This window comes from Excalfactoria chinensis, chromosome Z (genome assembly GCF_039878825.1).
Source record: "Excalfactoria chinensis isolate bCotChi1 chromosome Z, bCotChi1.hap2, whole genome shotgun sequence".
NCBI classification, from domain to species: domain Eukaryota; kingdom Metazoa; phylum Chordata; class Aves; order Galliformes; family Phasianidae; genus Excalfactoria; species Excalfactoria chinensis.
The window spans coordinates 40,403,993-40,429,171 of record NC_092857.1 but is presented as its reverse complement, the minus strand read 5'-3'; the positions used below and the strand labels follow the sequence as shown (position 1 = coordinate 40,429,171).

At 38.5% G+C, this 25,179-nt stretch overlaps 1 protein-coding gene across 1 annotated transcript; it reads right to left on the bottom strand.

The window, feature by feature from the left end:
- Positions 1-674: 674 nt before the first annotated feature.
- Positions 675-24,189, bottom strand: HSD17B3 (hydroxysteroid 17-beta dehydrogenase 3). The gene is made up of 11 exons (XM_072360117.1): positions 23,988-24,189; positions 22,059-22,105; positions 17,687-17,762; positions 11,378-11,485; positions 10,605-10,672; positions 9,467-9,502; positions 4,529-4,563; positions 3,449-3,530; positions 1,754-1,819; positions 1,453-1,602; positions 675-785 (listed from the first exon to the last, which is right to left on the bottom strand). Exons 1-11 carry the CDS (start codon positions 24,139-24,141, stop codon positions 675-677), a joined length of 933 nt encoding a protein of 310 aa, XP_072216218.1. The 5' UTR covers positions 24,142-24,189.
- Positions 24,190-25,179: the final 990 nt, after the last annotated feature.

The window sequence follows — 25,179 nt, the reverse complement described above, 5'->3', positions numbered from 1 at the left end:
ATGCTGAATGTCCTATACAGACATCTCACTTTCACTACTAGATATTTTCTGCTGTCAGTGGTAATAGTAGCAGTTTGATTCAAAGAATTGTTTTATATTAAGTCTATCTTTTGCCTATGATCCTGTTTCCTCCAGACCTTCTCAGACAATGTAGATGACAGTCACTGACAATCTCTGGACAGAAGTAGATATTTTATGGCTGCAGATTTCCGAAGTTCCACGCTTACTTTCCATCCCAAAAGCTTCCTTTTCTTCTCCTTGCAGACTTCCTCGACTTTACAAAATACATCAGATACTAAAACCACTCATAAAAACATCAAAAACCACTGTAAACAAGTTCAGGAACAAAGCAAATTATTGTTTTATTTGTGAAGATCAAAAAAGCATAAATGTCTTTGGCCTCCAAGCTCATGTCAAAATAGTAGGAGACACTTAATAGAACCTATCTAAAGCACAGAAGTCACTGGAAAGGGACAGTAATAAATTCGCTTAATTGAGTCAATTATCTTTTGATTTGTGATTTGCAAGGACGTGTGCTTCCATCTGATTTGATTTTTTTCCACATGCACGGAGCCACAGTTAAATACTTCCTGTTGAAGTTTGCCATTACATACCATCATTAAAAAAAAAAAAAAAAAAAGAAAAAAAAAAAAAGAAAAAAAAAAAAAAAAGACTTAGGACTTCCTCCACCTCTTCTTAAGATAACTGGTAAATGCCTGCAGGGTTACTTCTTGAAGCCTGTCACTGTGGAGTACCCACAAAGGAACAAGTTGCCGAACACATGCCTTTAGAATGATCAAGAAAAAACAATACAAAATCAAAGGGTTGCAAAAACCTCTTGAAAGAAATTAACCATGCAATTAGAAAGACTGTAGAAAATAATAAATGTATAAGCTTTTACATCATATTTCTAGTACAAATATTTCTCTCAGCATAAAATGTTCCTTTCCTTTCAACAGGTTTGTTCTCATCCCTATACTTTCATTTAATGATCACCATTAACAGCTACCACATATATATATATATATGTATTAGTTTAATATCTTAAGGAAATTATATTTATGTGACAGTACAGTCTGTTTTTATGTACTTTCCCTGCTAATAACTTTTGAATCTGCTGATTGGTTTCTTTAAAGGAGCAGGAGTCTTGATCTATTCTTGATAGGAAACAGGCAGTTAGGAGAAAAGATGAAGACTTCTGAGATATCAAACTGACCTCAGCTTCAAAACACAGAAGTAGAGAATCCTGAACTTTTCTTACAGCACTGCACTTCAAATGTATCTTCTTCCCTCCGGAGTTTACTTTTGCCATATTAACCTTAACCTATTTCACAGTATGTCTTTTGAAGCATAACTTTAAGCCTTCCAAAAGCAGGCAAAAAACCAACAATGAAACCAGAAAGGCTTGATTCAACTTTTAGAATCTGTTTACAAACTATCAGATGCAATTACCAGTAGTTCATGGGCTAAACATCCACAGATCTCATCTCCGAAAGTGACGTAATGCAGTGACTCACTAACAAACTCTTCTGGAGTCTTTATAATAAGACCAGGTTTTTGGTGCATTGTCATTGGAGTAGAGATGCCATAAGGAGCCACCACCTAAAATAAGGCAAGTAGTAAGAATTTGATGGTGACACCCACATAAGACCGTTCACTTTGCCGAATCTTACAGCATCTGACAAACTGTTAAGCATATCTGCAACGGATTAAGGCATGATATGGAATAAGTAAAGGTAAGATATAGTTACACCTGTATGATAATTCCCTTTTCTTTATACTCTGCTTGTAGTGCTTTGGAGAAAGTGCGTATAAAAGCCTAGAATAAAATAAAATGAAATCATGTTAGTGCAGTTTTATGTACTTTTTTAAATACTCAAAAAATTTATGCACAAAGTGTCTTAACAAAAATGCCCAAACATCTTAGACAACCTAAGGCACATTGAGTGGTGAAAAAGCATCTTGAGACGCATTTTCTACTCTCCTCCACTAGGAACAGCAAGATTGTCTACCTGCAACAGAGAAGATGGAGTCTGGCACTCGCCCAAGCCAGACATGCAACTGGTATAACTGCAGACTTTTAGCAAAGATTTGTCATATGTGCAACAATGTAAGAGATAAAAATATTAGAGTCCCATTTATCTTAGTTCTTGTTGCATGTTGTTGCCATCTCTGGCTAACATCTACCCTCCTAGTCCAAGGCTTACATTGCTCACTCTCTTGCAATGAAAAGACGAGTGAAATACAACTCATGCATTCAATATATGTCTATGACCATACAAATGTGATTTTCAAAAATACAGATTTGGAGATTTATTTATTTGCTTGTTTGTTTTTAGGCTTCAACCACTGGGATTTATCTTTCTCAGCTTTCCTACACACCATGAAGATTAAATGTATATGAACTTATTTTTGTAAAAGTTGGCTTTTAAATATAATGAATGATATTAGTAATACTCAGAATCTTAGCAACACTGAACATAGTTAGCTGAACAACTCTAGTAATAAGAGATATAAAAACCATATTAACAAGAGAACCTCAGTTTTTCCTAGCAATCATTTGGACATCTTACAGTTTAAACACTCATAGTCTTGCAGTTTTGCATGATACATTTACATGCTGACCAGTGAAATGTTTTCTTTCATGGCATTGTAAGAAAAAGTCAATTTTAAAAGGACACAGAAATAAAGGTAACACACTCAAGAATGAAAATAGTTGAAATAAGGCACTTAATGTACTATACCATTTTGAAATAATCTTAACTAAAACTTTCTAAGGAACTAAAATTGTCTGTCCTGAATTTAGTTTGAGTTTTGAGCAGTGAGAAATTTACATCAAAATGAGAAAAATGAAATAGAAAAGTGGAATTTCTTACCAAGCTAGCTTTTCTTAATGAGCTGAATTTCAGCTTTGTTCAAGCAAATATGATTAGAATTTTTCATTTGAAGCAAACCTGATCAGAGCAGATAATTTTTGGAGTGTCAGTAAAAATCAGTATCTCCTAATTTTGTTAATCTCTGGGGTTTTAATTTGAAGTAATATTTCAAAGTGAAATCCAGGAAATGAGGAAACTCACCAGCCACCTACCAGGATCTTTATTCCTGACTTCACAAGAAAAGTTTAACCCTCTTGTACATTTATAGTTCCAAGTATGACAGCTAAGCAAGCCCAGTAAAATTCTCCATTCCACAAATGAGGACAGACTGTGAGCACTGTTATGACACTAATTAAAGGCAAAAATGTTCCAGTGATGAGACATACCTTCAGCTGGATTTCATTTGCATAGCTGACTCTTAGTTCTTAGCTACCACTAATTCACATTGTTCCATTATTTCAGAGAAATAATCCTGATTATGTCATCTAAAATCCCAGGCCAGTATTGCTGACATCAAAGTTTTGGTAAACACTTGATGTAGATTTCTTTATAAAGCAATGTGAAAGACTTACCTTAGATGCTGAGTACATTGTGTATAGTGGACAAGGGAAAGTACCCAGACCAGAGGACAGGTTCAGAATCAGCCCTTTCTGTCTGTAATTTAATTTAGATAGTTACATACAGCATTATGGTAAAAACCTTCACAAGTGCAAAGCAACCTTTCTCCCCAAGAAGGCAGAGCTCTCTTATTATCCTGTAAACTGCACTCTGTAAAGACACATTTTTTTATTGTTTTGTTAGGTGCAATTAAGTCTAATGCAGCTAGGAAAAATAGAATAAGTGAAATCAGAACCATGGGAACATTTTAGAAACTACTATACATCTAACAGAGGAAAAATTGCCATCATAGGAAAGATTTTATGTTCCTAAGTAATTGGTAGGTCCTTTGCTCATTAGCCAGCACATTCTTTTTCCTGTTTCATGCATCTGTTGTTTTAGTTTCCCTATTCACAACTCCCTGTACAAATCACCAAAACCAATTCATTCTACAAGAAGCAGGAAAAGCAAAACAAAGCTTAACAGTTAAACAGTAAGAGCTTATTTTGTTACCAAAACAAAAAGCATGCACTGTCCTCTAAAAGGTACCAGTTAATGTTTTCTAGAAACTGCATCTGAAAACCTCAACTCATGGTTTGAGGACACACAGTGTCTAAAGTGCACACTGTACTAAAAGGAAAAAAGGGAATACACAGATGAATTAATCTCCCAGAGGAATTATGGGGATTTCCAGAGCTTTAAAAATGATGTTCCAAGCATGGCGTGGCTACCACTCCTGGAAAAATAGAACAATATATTCAAGTAGAATTGAATGCACGGCATCACATATCACTTTATATCTGCAGTAGCTAACTGCTTTTTATATAAATAGATCAATATTTTATATTATCTGTCTCATTCCACGGTTATCTGTCAACTTGTGGCAGTTTACATCATTCATTCATTCATACAGCACTAACGGCAAGAGAAGTAAATCTTACTGACTGATGTTCCATCAAGTGCAGGAGTTAATAATGAAAAAGCATACCTACTACTGAAGAAAGTGGTGGTGGAAACAAAAATCATTTGAAAGTTACAGAAAAAATGATTTTTACCTCAGTTCCATTTGTTTCAAAATTATCTGTGTCATCTGTAAGACAAGTGGATTAAAAATATACATACCAAATCTCCTATTTCTGATTGCATTTTTTTATTCTTCTTGTTTTATTCACAAGGTTTCCCATTTGCTTTAGCCCCAGACATACACGTTCAGTTCAAACATGGCAAGCTCAAAGATTTCAGAAACATTTTAGAAATGCTAATGGCCTGCCAGTTAGATAAATTACTAGAAAAATTCTAAGGTTAGTCTTCTAAGCTGTGAAAATCTTATGCTTATCCAAAGTTTTTTATCAATATCTGAATTTCAGAAATCTTCAGTTTACAATCATAAGGAGAAAGTAAATTTTATCATGTTATCAGATTTTTCCTTTTGGCTCCACCTCAGTCAAAAATAGCAGAAAATGATTAAAAGAAAACTTGCTTTCTGGTAACAAAGAAATTTTTGGATCATTTTTTTATACTAATTATTTAAAGATCTATTTCAATATTAACAAGAGACTGAATCATTCTTCAGAATTTTAAAGTGCAATTAAATCCAAACTCAGGTAAGAAATCAGCTGCTGCTTTCTACATTTTAAAAATATTTTTGCCATTAAGCTTAACTCCTAAGGAAGTTCAGATTGATTCATTACAAAAACATTTATGTATGAAACTTTGCAGGATAAAAGTGTAAACTAATTTGATAAGAGCTGTAATAAAGATCAGTGCAAGTGAATAATTCATTTAATTCAGTCCCTTTTAATTCTCTTTTTATTTTATTTTATTTTATTTCAGTCGTGTCACTGTATACTACAGGATTGAAGGATCAAGTTGGGATTCACAAGCTTCATTTTCAGAAAGGATGCTGACGCATGCAGGTCACATCAGCTTGGGTAAAGGAGAATTTTCAAGGAAACTGGAAAATACTAGAAATGGTCCTGCCTTTCCTCAGTAGTGAAAATTCTACTGACATCTGTAGGACCCAGGAATGCCTGGAGTGCAAGTGTCCCACTGCAAGAAGTAGTGAGCAGGACACTTGCCGGCAGTCAAGCCTAGGACTGGGAAAAAAGGTAAAGATGATTTGACCAAGGCAAGAGGAATGGTACTTAGGAGCACGATTTCTTCACTGTGTTTTGCAGGAAAGTGAATGTTTGTGAAAAACTGAAGAGGAAGGGGTCATATCATTGAGGGAAAGGAATCCCCATGATTTGGACAAGCTAAGAAATCATGGAAAAACTCGAATTTTAGAAGAAAGACAACAGAAAGTGGGAAAAGGATCAGACCACTTGGGAGGAATATAAGAATGGTGGCCAAGGCAGGCTGGGATGTGAAGAGTTTTAAGGCCCACCCAGAATTATATCTGGCAAAGAAGGTCAAGGACAACAACAATCGTTTCTTCAAGTGTATCAGTATCAAAAATAAGAGTAGGGAAAATGTGGGTCCACTGCTGAATGAGATGGACACCCTGATAATGGAGGCAGAGCTACTGAATGCCTTCTTTGCTTCAGTGTTTACTGCTAAGACTGAGCCTCAGAAATGTCACGCTGTAGAGGTAAGAGAGAGAGTCTGAGGAAAGGAAGAATTCCACTTGGTTGAAGTCAGAGATCATTTAGGCAAGCTTGTTGTATCCATGTATCAATTGGATACATCCACAAGTGCTAAGAAAGCTGGTGATTTTCAAAGTGCTCTCTATTCTCTCTGTAAGGTCTTGGAGAATGGAAGAGGTGCCTGAGGACTGGAGGGAAGACAGTGCCTATTCAGTCTACAAAAAGGGCAAGAAGAAGGAGACAAGAATCAAAGAATCGTATCATGGCTTAGGTTGGAAAGTACCCTAAGAATTATCTAGTTCCAACCCACCTGTGCTTGATAGTTGGTAAGGCTGCCCAGGATCCCATCCAGCCTGGCTATGAATACCAGCATGGATGGGGCATCCACAACCTCTCTGGGAAACACACTCCACTGCCTCACCGCTCTTCGAGTAACAAATTTCTGCCTAACATTTAACTTAAATCTCCCCTTTTAGTTAAAAGCTATTCCCTCTTGTCCTATCATTATCAGACCATGTAAAAAATTAGTTTTCCTCTTGCTTGTAAGCTCCGTTTAAGTACTGGAAGACCATGGTGGGATCTCCCTAGAGCCTCTGCAAGCTAAACAAGCCCAAGTCTCTCAACCTTTCTTCACAGGAGAGGTTTTCCAGCCCTCCAATCATATTTGTGGCCCCTCACCCCCCACCCCCCCCCACCCAAACCGGCTCCAAGAGCTCCACAGTTGTACTGGGAAGCCACTGATTTGGGCACATTAATCCAGATGGGTTCTCACAAGGGCAGAGTAGAGGGGGTTAATTCTCTCCCTCTCTCTGATGACCACCCCTGTTTTTGATGCACCTCAGGATTCTGTTGGCTTTCCAGGCTGCAAGTACACAGTGTTGGCTCATGTCCAGACTTTCTTTCATCAGGAAATCCAAGTCTTCCTCGACAGGGCTATTTTCTATGAGTTCTCTCGCTTTATACTCATATCTGGGATAACACTGACCCAAGTGCAGCACTTAACACTTGGCTTTATTAAGCCTCATTAGATTCTGACATGTCTACTTTTCAAGCATGTCCAGCTCCCTCTGGATGGTATACCTCCCTTCTACTGTGTCAAATGCACCACTCATCTTAATTACAGAGAGTGGTGAGAGGTGGAGAGGTATGGATTTGAAGGACAGGCTATTGGATGGATTAGGAATTGGCTGGCGGATGCAACCAAAGAGTTATGATTAATGGTTCTATGTCAGGGTGGAGGCTGGTCACAATTGCTGGCCCTCACAGTTTGGTCTTGGGACAGATCCTCTTCAGCATCTATATCAGTGACATAGATTATGGCATTGAGTGCACCCTCAGCAAGTTTGCAAATGACACCAAGCTGAGCTGTGCAGTCAGTACACTGGAAGGAAGGAAAGCCATTCAAAGGGACCTAGACAGGCTGGAAAAGTGGGCCCATGAGGTCCCTAATGACCTGTGGGCCCATGAACCCTAATGAGGTTCAGTAAGGCCAAGTGCAGGGTGCTGCACTTGGGTTGGGGAAACTCCAGGTATTTATACAAACTGTCAGAAGATTTCCTTGAGAGCAGCCCTGTGGAGTAGGACCTGAGGGTCCTGGTGGATGAGAAGCTGGACGTGAGCCAGCAGCGTGTGCTTGCAGCCTGGAAGACCAACTGTGTTCTGGGCTGCATTAAAAAAGGGGTAGCCAGCAGGGTGAGGGAGGTGATTGTCCCCCTCTACTCAGCTCTTGTGAGGCCCCATCTGTAGTACTGCGTCCAGGCCTGGGGCCCCCATTACAGGAAGGACAGGGAGCTCCTAGAGCAGGTCCAGAGGAGGGCCACTAAGATGATCAGAGGGCTGGAGCACCTCTCCTACAAGAAAAGGATGTGGGAACTGGGATTGTTTAGCTTGGAGAAGGCTCCAGGGAGACCTTGCTGTGGCCTTCCAGTACTTAAAGGGTGTATGTAAAAACAAAGGGGAATGGCTGTTTACAAGGGTAGATAGTGACAGGACAAGTGGGAATGGTTTTAAACTGAGACATGGGAAATTTAGGTTAGATATTAGGGGAAAGTATTTCACATGGAGGATGGTGGCACACTGGAACAGGTTGCCCAGGGAGGTCATGGATCCCCCATCCCTGCAGGCATTCAAGGCTAGGCTGGATGTGGCTTTGGGCAGCCTGGTCTAGTGGCTGGTGACCCTGCACATAGCAGGGGGGTTAAAACTAGATGATCATTGTGGTCCTTTTCAACCCAGACGATTCTATGATTCAATGATTCTATGATTAGGAGCCTAGAGAATCTCTCTTATGAGGAAAGGAAAGCTCTCACAGAGCTATGATTCTTCAGCTTGGAGAAGACTGAGAGGAGAAGACTGAGAGGACATATTATCAGTGTAAATATGAAAGGGCAGGATTCAAATTGGATGGGGCCAGGCTTTTTACAGTGCTGCTCACAGACAAGGCAAGGGCAATGGGCACTAACTGGAACATAGGAATTTACATACAAACGTGAAGAAAAACTTTACTTTGAGGGTGACAGTGTGCTAGAACAAGATGCCTGAGATGTTGTGGAGTCTCTTGCTCAGGAAATATTCAAAACCCACCTGAATGCTTTCCTGTGTAACCTACTAAAGAGAATCTGCTTTAGCAGGGAGTCCAGACTAGATGTCTCCAGAGATCCTTTCCAACCTCTACAGTTCTGTGATAAATGAAATAAAACCAAGGAGCAGAAATTTCACCAAACTACTTTATAAATGAATTTGTTACAGTTGATTGATCTCACATGATTTATTATTTGAAGTCATTAAGCAGCACTACAAACTTGAGAGGTAAATTTTGCTAGCCAAAGAAAGAGTAATATCTGTTCATAATTCTCATCTAATGTTTAAGAAGTTGTTAGTCAAAGTCAAGATGAACTCTAAACCTCTGGTTCTGCTCTTGTTAACATACTACTTGCAAACTGCAGAGCAACACAAATTTTAAAGCATGGAAGTTAATCTGTTCTTGTAAGTGAAGTAACCAACCAAAATTAACCCCAAGAAGAATAGCGATTAGGGAATCAATTCCTGAAGTTTCTCTTACACTGATGATGTTTTTGTAAAACAGAATTGTTTCAAAAATGAATATACAGTATAATACAAAAAGTCAGACTGTGGATATTCCTGTCCTGCAGATTTAATTTTCAAACAAATCTTCTTCATTAGGGACACCATCTTATTTTTGTGAAATGACTCAGATGCAGTGTAACAATGTGTCTCAAACAACCAATTGTGCTAAAACATTTCCAGTCAGCTCAAAATATTTCATACATATTAGAAACCAACAAAGTCCTTTAAATAATGCTGACATTCTGGCTTAAAATGAATGTCTTTGGATAAACTGGATGAATTTGTACAGTAACGTTAATTGCATGTAATCGTGGCACATACCTTTGTAACAGAAATAATGTTACAGTTGATAAGGTTCTGCAATAAGCAAGAAAACAGTAAGTTCATGGCTAACTTCAGTAAGCATGTAGCTTTTCTAAATTACATACCAAGCAATGCCAACTGAAAAACTTCCTAGCAATGTGAAGTTGCCCTGGATTTTCTCTTTGTCTACGATGTGAGATACTCAAAGGCAAGTGAGCCCTGGATTCATATTTCACTAAACATGGAAGTCAAATCCCATACATCTCTTTGTTCTAGCACTCTCCATTTTGCCCAGCTGTATTCTTGCACATGATGACACTACAGAGTCTGGTGTCCCAGGACTGATGACACCAGCAAACCAAACTAGATGCATGCCAAATTGCACCTAGCTTACAAAGGTTCCAAGCTGAGCTGGAATGTCTCCCATCAATGGAGATAGCAATATTTCCCTATATGATGTCTGTGAAGAATAAGCATCACTATGTAGAGGTGTTGTCCCAAGACCAGCACAAGCCATAGCAGCAGCAGAGGTTCCACCTCATGGCTGCAGCACAGTGGGCAGCAGCCAGCTGGGGATCTGTAGTTTATAACAGATGGTGACAAACAGACTGAATGGATCCTGGAAATGGGGCTAGTGAGAAATGCACTTGGAAGCTCTATCTATTTCTTTGCTAACATGGTAGAGGTAGACAATAATAAGGCAAAGAAGAATGTGATCAAGTCTTTAACCCTGTCAAACTAATCTGAGTGTGTAAATCCCCCCCTAAAGTAAACCATGTTTAAGCAAGGTTTATTTTTTATTTTCCTACACATTAAATCAATGATGTCTCAAAAAAATAAAGTTTTGGTAATACTAACAAAAATGTGGCTGTGACTGGGCTGGCCCCATGGTGCTCTGTGACAGCAGTGTGCCAGAGGCTGCTGATCTCTACTATTACTAGATGTCTGCTGCAATGGAGCTGAACTCTACTTTTTTTTTTTTTTTTTTTTTTTTTTTTCCTATTGCAAGCTCTTCCAAACATTAAAAGCAAATCAAAATATGCTTCTACACTGAAATAGGCATTGATGGTAGTAGAGGCAGGATGTGCCACTTGCTAAAGAGAATAACAATTCCTAATTATTATGTTGAAAGTAGAAAATGACAGAATAATCCTACCTCATCTATATCTGGTGCGTTAAGGAAACGGCATGGAAGAGGATTATGAAGCATTCCAACATTGTTAACTAATCAAAGGAAACATAATGATAAGGACCACATCAAGACAAAGTGTACAGTTCAGCTAATTAAGCAAATGACTTCTCCTTAAGACTCAGTGTTTAAGCTGCATATGAAGAGAAATGATGCTTAGCTTTGTGTCTTGTTCTCACTGAAGTCATTGCTATTGATCAGTGTTGACTTCAGGAACAGGAAAACAGTCCACAGTATAGTCTGGGGAGGGTGTTCTGGTTGTTTTGCTTTGTTCTTGTTTAATTTGTTTGTTTCACTATTAAAAGGATTATTGTCTTAACAAATAAACAAGAAAGTTTCAATTGCTCCTGTGTGGATCACACCAATTAGTTTTAGCCTCAGGCTTGTTTCAGTTTGAATGTAAGAACGGCACACAGCTGTAATTCCTTGAGGCCAAAATGGAAAAAGTCATCCCATGGGTGGACACTGCTCATGAAATGGCAGAAAATGGTTCACAGCAGAAGAAGCAAGTGCGCAAAAAAAAAAAAAAAAAAAAAAAAAAAAAAGGAAATGTCTGGAATATCTTAATGCACTTTTAAAACTTCTTCAAGATAACTTACATTAAAACGCATTAGGCAGTTGTGTACTTAGTTTTAACTGTTGGCTAAATAGTTGTTACAACACATACAATTTGTAAAATTCTCTGTTTAATACACTGCAGCCATAAAATACTCTTTAATTAACAGATATTAGCAACTCACCCAAAACACCAATTTCCAAGCCTTCCAGCTCTTTTTCAATGCTCTCATATACTGAATTTTTAGTGAAATCAGCTTGTATAACCTTCACCTTTTGACCTGTGGCCTGCTCTGTAATTAAAAATAAATAAATAAAAAAATAAAATAAAAAATAAAAAGAAAACCCCTTTCCACTTACACAGAGAAGAACAGCAATGCAGTAGTAAGAAAAACAATTAAATATCTCATTTAACAATGTCCACTGCACAGATGATAGTCATTTTTTCAACATTCTTGCTTTAAAAAGAATAAACACCCTCAGTCATTACAGTTATTTCCAAGGAAATAGCTTGGGAAATAGAATGAATATATATCCTGAAATTAATGGAAATTCCCTCCCAAAATCCAAACACCATTTAACCCTTCAGCAAGAAAAAAGAAAAGAAAAATAAACAGTACAGAAACTCTTCCTGTGCTGTCATTGTACTTATAAAGGAGCATTCTCAGTATGCATTAGGCAAATGAGTACCAGATCCTCAACGTAATCACAGAATTGTTTTAATATGAGGTGGGGTTTTTTGTTTGTTTGTTTGTTTTGTTTTTCATGCAAAAGATAAACATTTTAACAAGCAGAGTTCATTTTTTCATGTAGGATGAGTAGAAAGGTAGACTAGTTATGATGCCATATTTTCTGTAACCTTTTCAGGCAATTTGTCTCTTGTTTCTACATTTGGGCCACTGTGGACTGAAACTTCCATGGGACTTTGCAGGACTGAAACACATATGGAAGGGTATAGTTTAAATTTTACAAGGTCAGTTTACACAGAAAGGAAAGAGAAATGTGTGTTATTTTTCCAGTACCATTGCTATTTGGGAGGAGCTCAGTTGTTCATTACTATTGTTCTCAGCAGCTGGTTTATAACTGTCCATATTTTCAATGAAGTTTCATGAGGAAAAGAGGTATAGGTTCTTATTTACTCGTTTCAGAAGGCAAGGTTCTCTTTCAAAGCAGCCCAGTAAGGTCTTTTCTAACTAGATGTTAACATTGTAAATTCTTGCTACTAAACCTACTTCAAAGTTTCATGGGCAATCTGAAATCCAGATGAAGTTCACTGAAAAAGCAAGAAGTGAAGCCTGTAAATGTCAGTACATGATTGGGCTGCAGACTGCTGCATATGCTAAAAATGCAGGTGCACATGGATGGTATAAAGTCTGCTTTGAGTACTCTTTGAGCAGCTGTCATCTTTCTTGGAGTCTGGTTTTGTCATACAGACAGCACAGACTTGGATAGGAATCACTCACTGATTTCTACAAGAATTTGCGCCTCAAATCTTTGTGTCTGTTCAGATTTAGGCCTTTTACTCCCTAGGCCACCTCAGGTCAGCAAGGCCAGCAGGAAGCGGCCTTGAGTGCAGTAGGCCAGCTTGCAGACATGTAGGGTCTGTGTTGGAGGATGGGAGGATGCTATTTTCCCAGGATGATCCCTCCTTCCCTGTTCTGCCAGCCCCAAACATCTCACACTACCAAAGCAATAGAAGCAGTTAGACGAAACAGTAGGCTCTTAGACTGCATATCTGAAAGTAGGCCACATCTTGTGTGTGACTTTCGAGGACATGTGTTGTGTCTCCATGACAGGGGCAAGGAGGAAAAAGTGCCCTTTTCCATGCCCTCTTTCCAGGCTGCAATTGTTTGTATAAAAGGGACAAAACATCATTTGCACCTCCAACCTATTAAAGCAACTCTAGTAGCAAATTAACCCCTAGTAGTCCCAGACTTGGAGAATGGTACAGCTACAAAGAATAAGGACATTGTTAAGTATAAATGGAGTGAGGAGAAAGAGCAGAGTAACAGCTGGAGCAGACATGTATGGTGACCTGCTGATTGAACAGCTACATAACAAAGTGACATAGTCTTAAAAACTGTAGGGATGTTGTTGCCATCTTTCCTGCAGGCAGTCAGAAGGGCAGCCAAAACTACAGCCACATAAAAATTAAGATTAAACAAACCATTCAGCCTTTCTCTACATGCCCTTGTCTGTGCATAATAGTTCTGCTGCAACCTGTGATGTTACTGAACAAACAAATATTCCAGATGGCTCTATTATGTTCCATTAAAGAATAAAACAATATATTAAACAACAATAAAACTATCATGCTAATAAATGAAGAGCTATCCAGGGACAGCTCTTTAGAGAATGATAACAATTACATAAAGGGGAATGCCAAAAAAACTAAGTTCCAAGTTTCCTTGGTCTCTCTATCCTCATGACAAAGATTTGTGGCAATCTTTGAAGACAATTCTTCCAACTCTTTTTGGGACACCTAACTGTGCCAGAACCTTGGTTTTCAAAAATCAGGATAGGTAATTCCTTTGTAAAAAATGAAGAGAAAACAAATTTAAGGACAATGAAAAACTTGAATTGCATTGTTTCATCGAATGTGTAACAAAATGCATCATTAAAGACACATCTAACTCCTGTCCTCAGACCACTTGGCAATTCTATTTGTTGGACAGAATGACGTATTGCCTCTCAAAATTTACTAAGAAGAAAATAAATCAGGCAGAATGATATTGACTAGAACACAAAGCCAGTCAAAAATTCTCCTTTTCTGTATGGAGAGATATGAAAATCTTCTGAAAACCTGAGGTAACAAAATGAATGCCTGAATAACACAAGAACTAATCTTTGTAGTAATAGGAATCCATTGAGTATTATAATTATATATTGTGTATATAATTATATATTGTGTGCCCCCAGTGGCACAGTGGTTTAAGCTGCTGCTTGCGGCACTGGAGGGCCCGGGTTCGAATCCCCCCTGTGGCGCAGGGGTAGAAGTGCCACTTCGCTACACAGAGGACTCGAAACCCAGGAGTTGGACTCGATGATCTCTAAGGTCCCTTCCAACTCGCACGATACTATGATACTATGATACTATGATGATAATTAAACTAGAAAATGAAGAAAGAAGCACCCAACCTTCATGTTGAGTGGAAATTTGCAGAGAGAGGGGAAAAAATGAAATGTTATCTAAACAACAAAAAGAAGGTAAAAAAAATATTTAAGACTGGTGAGAAACACTAAAAGTTTTGTACAACTGTAAATTACAAGTTCTCACTGCAGTTCTAATGTGTTTTTTGTGTTTTTTTGTTTGTTTCTGAAGGAAAAAAACAGTTTAAGGAGAGTAAATATTAAAAAAGAGAGAGAGAGAGAGAGAGAAAAGGGCAAAATTAGGACTACTCAGTAAGCTCAGCTTGTTACTGCTTAGCTCTTGCAGTTATCTCTGGATGAGGATGAGGACACAGTACAGCACTTCCTGCAGGACTGGGAACAGATAGACATAACTAGCATCTGTATGGGTTTAGTGGGAGCAAGTCTCATTTGGTTCCTGACTGTTCTGTAGGGTGTATGGCAATGGACATGATTTCTGCAGGGAAAAGCTGAAAGACTTAACTATATCACCAAATTCAAATTAATGGCCCACATACTAAGCCAGTCTAAGCTGATGTAGCTGTATTTTTAACTGCTTTCTGAGAACCAAATGCCACATATTTCCTTAAACACATGTTTTTAATTAATATTAATGTCTTACAGAGGTGTCTTTTTTGTTGTTGTTGTTTTGTTTTGTTTTGTTTTGTTTTGTTTTTGTTCGGCAAGACTTAACAGTTAAGCAAGCATAGACTCTGATCATATTAGCCAACTCTAGGGTAAAACTTTTCTGCCTGGATCATGCTTTGTTTGTAGGGCTTGTTTGTAAGTGCAAGAAGAACTAGTGCAGCTAATAGCTTTCCATTATATCTAACTTTCTGACCAATGTCAAATCACAATAGTAATTGTAAACATGTTAAATAAGCAGTACATCTAGAGGAATGGTTACCTCTATCTCCTCACACAAGACTTATTCTGTTATCTTTTATCTCGTGTTCTGAAAGAGCCATCCTGTCTAGCTGGGTGGAAATCTGGTTTTGATTCTTCTTTAGGGAAATGGTTTTTTGGCTTGTGGATTGCCTGATGAAAGACCCATGTCTGAGAGCTACTCTCAAGCACATCTGCAATCCACAGTTCGAAAGCAAGCTACTAAGAATAGGGGAATTATCTACATTTTAGCCTCCTTTCATCTATTTTATTCAATACCTGAATAGAATATCACATGCAGTACAATTAGGTAAATAATATTAACAAGTTGAGAAGGAAGTCAAGTCTTCTTGTTACTGTGACCAACTCGTTGGAAAAGGATACACCATGAAAATGTTAAGAAAAAGGAAATATGAGTAATGTGTGCAGTCCTACAACATATTTGCATAGCCTGTGGTAATTTTTGTGCCTGTATCTCTCTGTGCCTTAATCTCTTTGCATTAATTCAGGGTAATGATAACTGCTTGGAGTGAAAAATTTATTGTTCAAGCAGTTTAGAAAGAAAAAGCCATAAATAAATAAATCATTGTAGTTAAATTTTGGATTTCCATTGTTTATTTACTCTCACAAAATCACAGTAAGTTTAACTTGCCTTCCCAGTGACTACTTAGCTTAATTACAATAAATCCTGAGTCTGAATATTGAAATCAGATGAGCCATTTGAAAGCTTTAACCTAAACAGACACCTAGAGCTCCTTGCTGATTTTAGTGATCTTCATAACAGATTCTTGCTGTTGCTGTGTCTTCCTCCCATTCATTTTGCCTGTGCCAACTAATTGTTATGTATCATCATATCATAGTATCATGCAAGTTGGAAGGGACCTTAGAGATCATCGAGTTCAACTCCCGGGATTCGAGCCCTTCTGTGTAGCAGAGCAGCATTTCTGCCACTTGCGCCACAGGGGAAATTTGAACCTCGGGCCTCTGGTGTTGCAAGCAGCAATTCTACCACTGCGCCACCGGAGGCACACATGTACCCCTCCCCAAACCAGTATGACAAATAACACAAGTCATTCTGGAGAAATGTCAGAACCCACTGAACAGCATGGAAAGATCTCATTGGGTTTCGGTCAGAAATTTCAGGCAAGCTCTGAAGAAAAGTCAGTGCCATCTGCCCACGGCAAGCTGCCACAGTGGAACATCCAGGACAGGAGGCCCTGCATGGGGAAGGTGCCCCAACGATGGCCTCACTGTAAATCCTGTGAAGAAGAATCTGCAGGGCACTACCCTCCCAGAGCTCCACCTCTCTCATTCTTCTCTTAGCTATCTTAGTCTCAGGAACCTTGTTGTTTTCATTCTTTGTTTTCTATTATGATTTACAATGCAAAGAAACTGCAAAAATTTCTTAAACATTTTTTTTTTTTTAATTAGGTTCCTTTTATTTTAATTCTTTAATATTCAGCTGCAGAAAAATGCAGTGACACCAGAGTTTGCATAATTCCCACAGGAGTCCATTTTTTATGGCTTTTTGCTTAGTAGGAGCTGGAGTATGCCCCAGACACATTGGTCTCATGGGGTACAGCTAGGCTGGTGCTTTCCCCCTTCAGTACTTCTTGCTTCTCAAGGGAAAGCAAGTCTGTATCTAGAAATGGGTGATAAATTAGACAGGAAATTTAGAAGTTCAGTCCTCAGTCTCATCCCCAAGACACAAAAGACATCTCCTGTGGGTGCAACCTGGTCTGAGGCCTGTCTCAGGTCTGGACGCCTACCTGTGTGACATGGTGTAGGGAGCCTGCTTTGGCAGGGGGGTTGGACTCGATGATCTCTAGAGGTCCCTTCCTCTACAATTCTGTGATTCTGTGATATTATCTCAGCTGAATCCTATTCAAGTCCTAACTGTCCTAATGTATTTAAACAAGCTTTTCCCCAGGGCTATCTCCTTTTGAAGGAGAAAATGAAAATCAAATTTTTCATTTTGAAAATGAACATTAATTCTAAAGACACACCACTGTCTTAATGAAAGCCAAATGCATTTTGTAAACCTTAAAAAGAGAAAAAAAGAGGACAACTACAATTATTTCATTTTTACTCCTCTTCTGCTGCATTTCAAAAACTAGTCTTAAGGTAACCTTTCTTTCTCACGCAAAAGCCTGTTTGTAGATCGCTCAAATAAATCTATTGTCCTAACTCCTTTGCCTATATTTACAGATCTTAAGCTCAGGTGAAGTCAGAACAGAATCTGAAGTCATGTTTCTCTGTCCCAAACTATTGCACTGTTCAAATCATAGCACATATTTTTAAAGCAATCCATGACTAGAAGGGTTCAACCAATGCAGTGATACAGTACCTGTAGTTTTACAGTAACAGCTTGGGCTCTATCTGCAGCAGTATCTGGAACTCCACTCTACAAGGGAAGCAGACCCAGGTTCCCACCAAGACAGGCTGCCAAATGGGAAGGCAAACGAATGTGTAACACTTACCAATTTCCTTGGCCACTCTCTGCAGCTTCTCGAGAGTTCTACTTATCATAACTATATTTAACCCCCTTCTTGCTAGCTGCAAGAGAAGAATATAAAAGTGGTTGGAAAGCAACACTGACATGATTTTTTGTATATTTTCTAATTTTACTATCAAAAACAATTGCAGTTATTAATTGCTTTCAGTTGTCTGACACTGGTCTAATGGGCAAACAACAGATATTAAGACCAGGTTCTAATAGTCTGAGAAAATACCTTGGCCCTTACAAGAAAAATATACTGAACAACAATGAGGTCCCAACCATATGATGAAAAATAAACAACCATAGCCAGTTTCACATGTGTGTGTACACAGAGAATAAAGACAATGTGACATTTCCCAGAAAAGCATTGGGAAAACAAATGATGAATTTCTGGCCATTTTACAGCACCATCTTTGACCTTCATTCTTTTATTAGATTTGGGAAAAAAAAAGAAAAAGAAAAAGAAAAAAAGTCATGCAAAGGTACATCCACCTTCATGTGCAGAACAAATGGAGAACATACAGAGAATGGTATTCTCCTGTTTTCTGTAGGCTTCCCATTTCCCGTCAGCTAAGGAATTTTAGGCAGAATCTGAGAGAAAAGCACACCCCAAGCTTGTGAAATGAAGTTATTAAGAAGCAGCAGTTGGACAGAGTTATGTGCACAAAGAAAGATAAGAGCTGAAACCAGAAAATGCCTGTGAGAGCAAGAAGCAAAAAAAAAAAAAAGTCAGTACAAAAGATGAAGCCAATTTCTTCTGAAAATACCACGTTATCTTGGAACAAGAAGTGAACTGATGAAGGCTACTCACTGAAGACCCATTCATTTCTGCCACTGACTCCCCGTAATGCACTCTCCTTAAACCTACTGGAGGGAAGCAGATTGTCCTGCTAAGCTCTTCTGAAAACAATGGAAATAATGTCAAGGAATAAGGATCTTTATTTGAAAACTCACTATCCTGACAGTACAAGGGGCAGACTATCTATTAAATGTATAAGCAACAGCCATTTGCATTTTCAGCACAAAGACTTTGCTCACAATTCTGTGCTCTTCAAGAATCTCTCACATAATTATCCAGTACTCCACAGAGACATGTCCAGGCTTAGGCACTCTGTAGTTTTGAAAGCTTATTTTATGGGCTCTGTCTGAGGTACTCAGGAACAGAAAGTAAATTTTCTGCACAGTGGCAGATTTCCCTTTGTCTAAAATGTGCTTGACTCAAGCTGCTACCAACCCACTTTAAGAGCAATGCAGACAGTCTCTGTTGTTCTGGACCCTTATTTGTACCTGTCACTCAGAGATGATTGCAGAGATTGTTCTGATTTTTTGAGCATTCAGAGACGATATATCAGCCATGTCATGTACAAAATAAAATCAAAATTCTATTTTGCAGGGCTTCTCATTAATACCTTAGCTATGTCTCTGTGTCTGGTAAAAAATGATCCCTATTGCTATGATCCTATTTTAGCTAGAATGGCAAAAATGCTGGCTTTCATGTGAATAAATGAGATGACGCTCCTTTGCTGCTGTATTCCAGATCCATTTGAAGTGCAAAGTTGCACCAAAATTTTTTCAAGACCTTTTTCTTTTCCTTTTTTTTTTTTTTTCCTTTTCCTTTTTTTTTTTTTTTTTTTTTTTTTTTTTTTTTTTTTTTTTCCTTTTTCTCAGAGGTCCTTGGCATAAGAAGGATGTGAAGCTGTTGGGGCAGGTCCATGAAGATGATCAGAAGGCTGGAGGAGCAACTCTCCTATGAAGAAAGATTGAGGGAACTGGGCTTGTTCAGCCTGGAGAAGTGTACAGGGAGAGCTCATTGCAGCCTCTCAGTACTTGAAGGGAACTTATAAGCAGGAGCTGCATTGACTTTTTGCACAGTCAAATAGTGATAGGACAAAGAGGAATGGCTCTAAAATAAAAGAGGAGAGATTTAGGTTAAATATTAGGAAGAAATTCTTTACTCGGAGGGTGGTGAGGTACTGTCACTGGCTGCCCAAAGAAGCTGTGGTTGCACCATCCCTGGAGGCATTCAAGGCCAGTCTGGTTGGGATCCTGGACAACCTGATCTAGTTGCTGGCAAACAGCCTATGATAGGGGCTGTTTGATCTCTAAGGTTGCTTTCAACCCAAGTCATTCTGTGATTGTGATCGTAAGAGGACAATAAAATATGTGTCCTGCATCAGTATTCTGAGACTTCAAGCTTTTTACACAGACCAAGCCAGCCAGTAAGAGATATTTACCTACCTATAAATCTTGGAAACAGGGCTTCTCTCCCAGTAAGAACTGTAATCATTGCCTGAACCTGTCTCTGAACTGTATTTGTTAGTCACTAGCTCAGATTCACACATAAAACACTGAACAGAAACAGCCACATCACACCATCCTTCCAAATCACCAGGACTAGTGTCAGTTTCTGGTACCACAGGAGTGTGGAGCTCTAGCATTATTTTGTGGCTTGTTACAAATCCATGTTTGAAGGACAGCCCTTGCTTGGTCTTAGAGCACAAGCTCCAGAGGCAGAGATGTGTTGGCCCTGTGGCCTGCAGGCAAGATTTGCCTTCACACCAGCCCATAGCACCAGTAGAACCTATGTCAGATTGACATCAGAGAATGTTGTACCCAGCATAAGACCATTGACACAGCTGGTTCACTCATCCAAAAGCCTCTCACAATCATGTGCTCAGACAGCAAAATGATGTGCCAAGCTAGGAATTCAAACAGTGCCACATATCAACTGAGCACAACTTGTATGAATGGGACCACATGGGGAAGAAGATACATCTCAGCAACACAAAAAAAAGCCAAAAATAATGAAGAAACATTCCACAAAAACTTGCCAGTTCCTATCAAAATCTGCTTTCTCAAGAAAGGAACAAAAGACAGTAGTTCTTTTATTCTTTCTGATGACTGAAGCAGCCATTTATATGCCACAGCTGGCCTTTTAGCTAGGGTTTACAATTGTATAACCATGTAGCACAAAGGAAGCAGAACAAAGACAGAAATTCAGAAATTCTGACCTAACACTCTCAGGTGCTTGCAGATTTCATGGATAAAGTATCACCAGGTGCTCTCACACATTTACTTCAGCACACTACTTCTGTGTGTGACTACACCTGGAGATGCAGTTCTAAGGGCATGATTAAGCATTTCTGACAGTTCTGTGTTTCAGCCTCATCCCACTCTTCCCAGACTTACATATTCATCAGAATCTTTCTGTTTGCTTATCATTACAACTCAATCAGTAGACAGAAGGCAACATTTTCCCTTCTTTCACACAAGAGAGTTAGTGATCTTTATCACAGCTACAATAAACACTGTAATATTTGGTACCTGTGTTTTCTAAGTTTAGAAAGTACTTACTGCAACTCCCAGTAATCAAAATCAGGTACTTCAAGTATGAGTAAATGCTTAGGAAGACTGGTTTAATCAATTAAATAAATAGGAAATGCATTTTCCTTTCCAGTGAGATATGTTTCATGTACATATTTTTCACACCACGTATGATTTATCACCTCAGAATACATTACATTTAACACAGAATCTCACATATTACAGTCTGTTAATTTTCATCCAGTCATCTCAGTTCTGAAGACAGTAACTTACACTTCATTGCGGCCAAGCAATGCAGTTCAGACAGAGAGCTTGTTATGAATAAAGACATCAAAGAGAAAATCTGCCACTGTCACTATCACACGTACAAGGACCATCTCAGAGGGAACCCTGCCTTCAATGGTGAGCAGAGGTGATGTTGCAGCATCTGCACAGCAGAGCATGGCAGACCACAGCTCCCTCCTCCTGCAGGCTCCTGCAGCAACAGATTACTAACCAGACTATCAGGGATCCTTATACAGTTCCTTAAATTGTAGTTCACTTATGTATATTTCTCCTTTCTTTGCTGTTTCAAATATATCTCTCAAACATTTCTTTGCAACTGTGAAGGATAGCAAAATACATTTTGTATGTTTAATACTGAACAACCTCACCAAAAAAGAAAAACTGCATTGGCTGTAAAACTGGGGGGAATAAAAGGATAGTCTGAAAAACATGCCACTCAGGACAGACAACACAAAATCTTTTCAATTACTCGGTGTTTCCATTTCATATTCTTGGACAGACAGGACCACTGCAACATGAATGACATTCTTCTTAATTGCAACACCAGTGTCCTTAGAGAACTCAGTTCATGTTATTCTACATTCAGTTCATGTTACTCTATGAATAGAGAGGGAACAGATTAGTACTATGTTTGTCACAGTAGCTTTGAATCCTAAACTCTTTTTACTAACACGCAAAGACTGGTAATGGATAGCAATTTTCATTTTGTTGAAGAAAACTTAAGGGAGTATAGTTTATCTCACCTCAAAGGAATATGCTTTTCCAAGCCCATCTCCTGCTCCTGTGACCACTGGAGAAAGAAAACAAATTTAAGGACTGTAGAGACTGTATTTGTAGATCTGCTTTATCTCTTTCTTTCTTGAATTTGTTAAACTTAATCTTTTCACTTCTTGGACATTACTATCAAAATGTTTCTAGTACACTACTAAATCAAGCCTTCCTTTTTATTGCTTTACTTAGCACTATTTGTTTCCCAAGCAAATCTCTCTCCATAGTCACCTGCCCAAAGTGGCAGCATAGTCAATATTCTCACTTTGCATGGGGAGACAGCAACAAATCCATTACCTATGAGATAGCAGGATTTTTCTCATAGGCATATAGTCTTTCAAAGGTTCTGCTTTGTGCTTGTATGTTCATGGCACAATGGCAGGAGGTAAAGAGTGACCAGAGGCTGATATATTTCCTTACACAGCAAGTCAGTCTGCAAGGAAAAACTAACTTAACATCACTTATACAATGCTTTCTGCCTCACAATTTACCTTTGGATTTACTGGGAAAATAAACAAGCCTTAGCATTTGCAAGGCACCCTGGACCTTAAATATTATGGAAGCAAATACCAAAGAAGGGCTGTAAAAGGATACTTCTATACTTATCACCTCAGAAATAAGGGAGAAATAAGTGAAGTAGGAACACCCTAAAGCAGTTCTGAGGTATATCTGACACATTTTCAGAGCAAAAACTGAAAATAAGTCAATGTCTAAAAACAAAGTAAAATAAGGATTTGTAAATTGACAGAAAAACAGAGAAGCACAGTGAACTTGAAAAGCTAGGTTCACTGCCAAGAGGACAGCATTTCCATTCCTGTTCACAGGGAGTACAGATTCCATGGTGAGGAAGCGAAAGATCTTTATGACCATAGCAGACCTGCAGATGAAAAGCAAGCTTCCACCTGCCAGCTTGCATCCTTGCAGGGCTTCCAAGAAAATGTTTGTCAAATGACAGAACACAACTTGTCTATTGGCCTCCAGCAGGACAGGGTTTCAGAGAGCTCCATGCAGTGTGGCTGACTACAAGCCAGACCCATGCACCAAAATGAGGCCTACGTGTTATTTCAGAAGCACCTCATGCTTAGCCAGGTGTTCCACAAAGGGCCAAACTTTGTTTCTTACTCATCCACAGTGAGATGTGCATGTTAAACACATACACAATCCAGTGATACCTAGTGTCTAGCATGAGTTCTTTCGGGGTCACTTCTTAACAAGATGCCATGAGCCCAGCAACTCAAAAACTGTACTGCCTTTTCATTCTTACTTGTACTGACAATCTACCAAGCCTAAGAAAAACATCAGTGTTTAGTAGGAAGAATCGTTTTATTAAACATTTCTGTCATTTTAATGAGAATATGTAATATCTTTAAAAAAGCACTGCTGAGTTGTAGCCTTTGAAGTTTTTAGGCAAGAATAGATTTGGCTTGTTAATGATGCCATTACGGACAGATCACCAATTCTGAAAGAAACAGGCTGGAGCAAAGTCACCAGCAATAAAGACAAGTTGCTTTGAAGACTGGAGACAATATGCTAGACATAAACTAGTTGTTTCACATATCAGGAAACTGAGGATATAGGCAATGCTATTAAGACTAAAGCATTTCCAATAGAGAAAAAACATCAGAAGTAGGAACTGGGAGAGAATTCACATCCACTGGGTGTGCAGGTTGCTGCCAGTTTATTTTTCTCTTCTCCCCAAGCAGGCAAAGACTTCAGGCTTATAAAACTGAAGGCTCATAAAACTGAAGTTACTGGCAGACAAAAGGAAGAAATGAAGCAAAGCAGATTTAGTGGAAATCGTGTTCCCTTCTGAAGGAATGAGGTAAGGAAACACAAGGAAAACCGCACAGTTAGTAACAATTCATTTCTCAGTTACAAGAGGAAGGTGAGGAAGTTTCCATTACCTGCCCATTCTCCCAGCGACCGGAAGAAAGCCTGAGGCAAAGCACTCCAAACACATGGGAAAATATATTTCATCAATCTGATGCATTTAAGCAGAGCTGAAAAGCAGATCAGAGCCCCAAGAACAATGAGCAGCTGATGCTGGATGTCTTCCATGGCAAGCAAAAGCAGCAAGCTACTGTGCAACAGTAACACTCTCCCCGGGAAGTGCGCACTGGCAGATCAGCAAAAGGTCTAATCACAGCATGTGGTCTGCTTTCTCCAAGGAATGTCCAGTGTTTAGACTAGAATAATGTCTCTGTTTTACAGATTTGTAACTGACTGTGGGGGGGGGGGGGAGGGGGGGGGGGGGAAACAAACAAACAAAAATCCCTAAAATAAATAATAAAAAATAAAACCAGCAAAAACAACAACAAATCAAAAAACAATGACTTCTAATTTCAGTAGGAAAGTTTAATTCCTTTCCTGGAAATTACCCAAGAACAAAAAGAAGAAAAATATTTTTATTTTGTTTAAGTTTTGCAGAGACTGATGATGGGTCTAAACCAAAACCCTGGATAAGAAGACCTTGGGGATAACACACAACACCATTTTGTACAGCTGTGAAGAGTTAAGCTCTAGCACAGAGGATTCCAGGGCACAGTGAATTTGTGCTTGGGCCAGAAAAATAGATTTATCTCCAAATTTAAAGACTAAAAAATAAAAGAGTAATAAAAACACCTAGTTCTTCCTATGCAGTGAAATGAATACTATATAACTTTTTAAAGAGTATTCTGAAAGTAGTTTATTACACAGTTTACAGATCGGGCAATTATGGCACAAATTGGTATGGTAGTTTATTAACAAGAAAATAGAATTTCCTGTTTTCTGAACAAAATACGTTTGAAACAGAGTTAAAGTTGAGGGCATAGATAAAAATCAAAAGGTTTAAAAGAAGTGTTACTTTGTAATATTGATAATAATAGTGAAACTGAAAATAAAAGTTAATATTAAAACAAGATTAATAAAATTCACAGTTAAAAGTTTTGGGTTTTTGTTGCTGTTGTTGTTGTTTTAATGTCAACGAGCAGAAATTCTCAGAGAAACAGCATTAATTCTTTGCAAATGGTAGTTTGAAACATTATTCATTTTCTAAAGACCAATTTAGAATGGCGAAGAGAAATACTGGTGCACAAATTTATGACAAAACAAAAC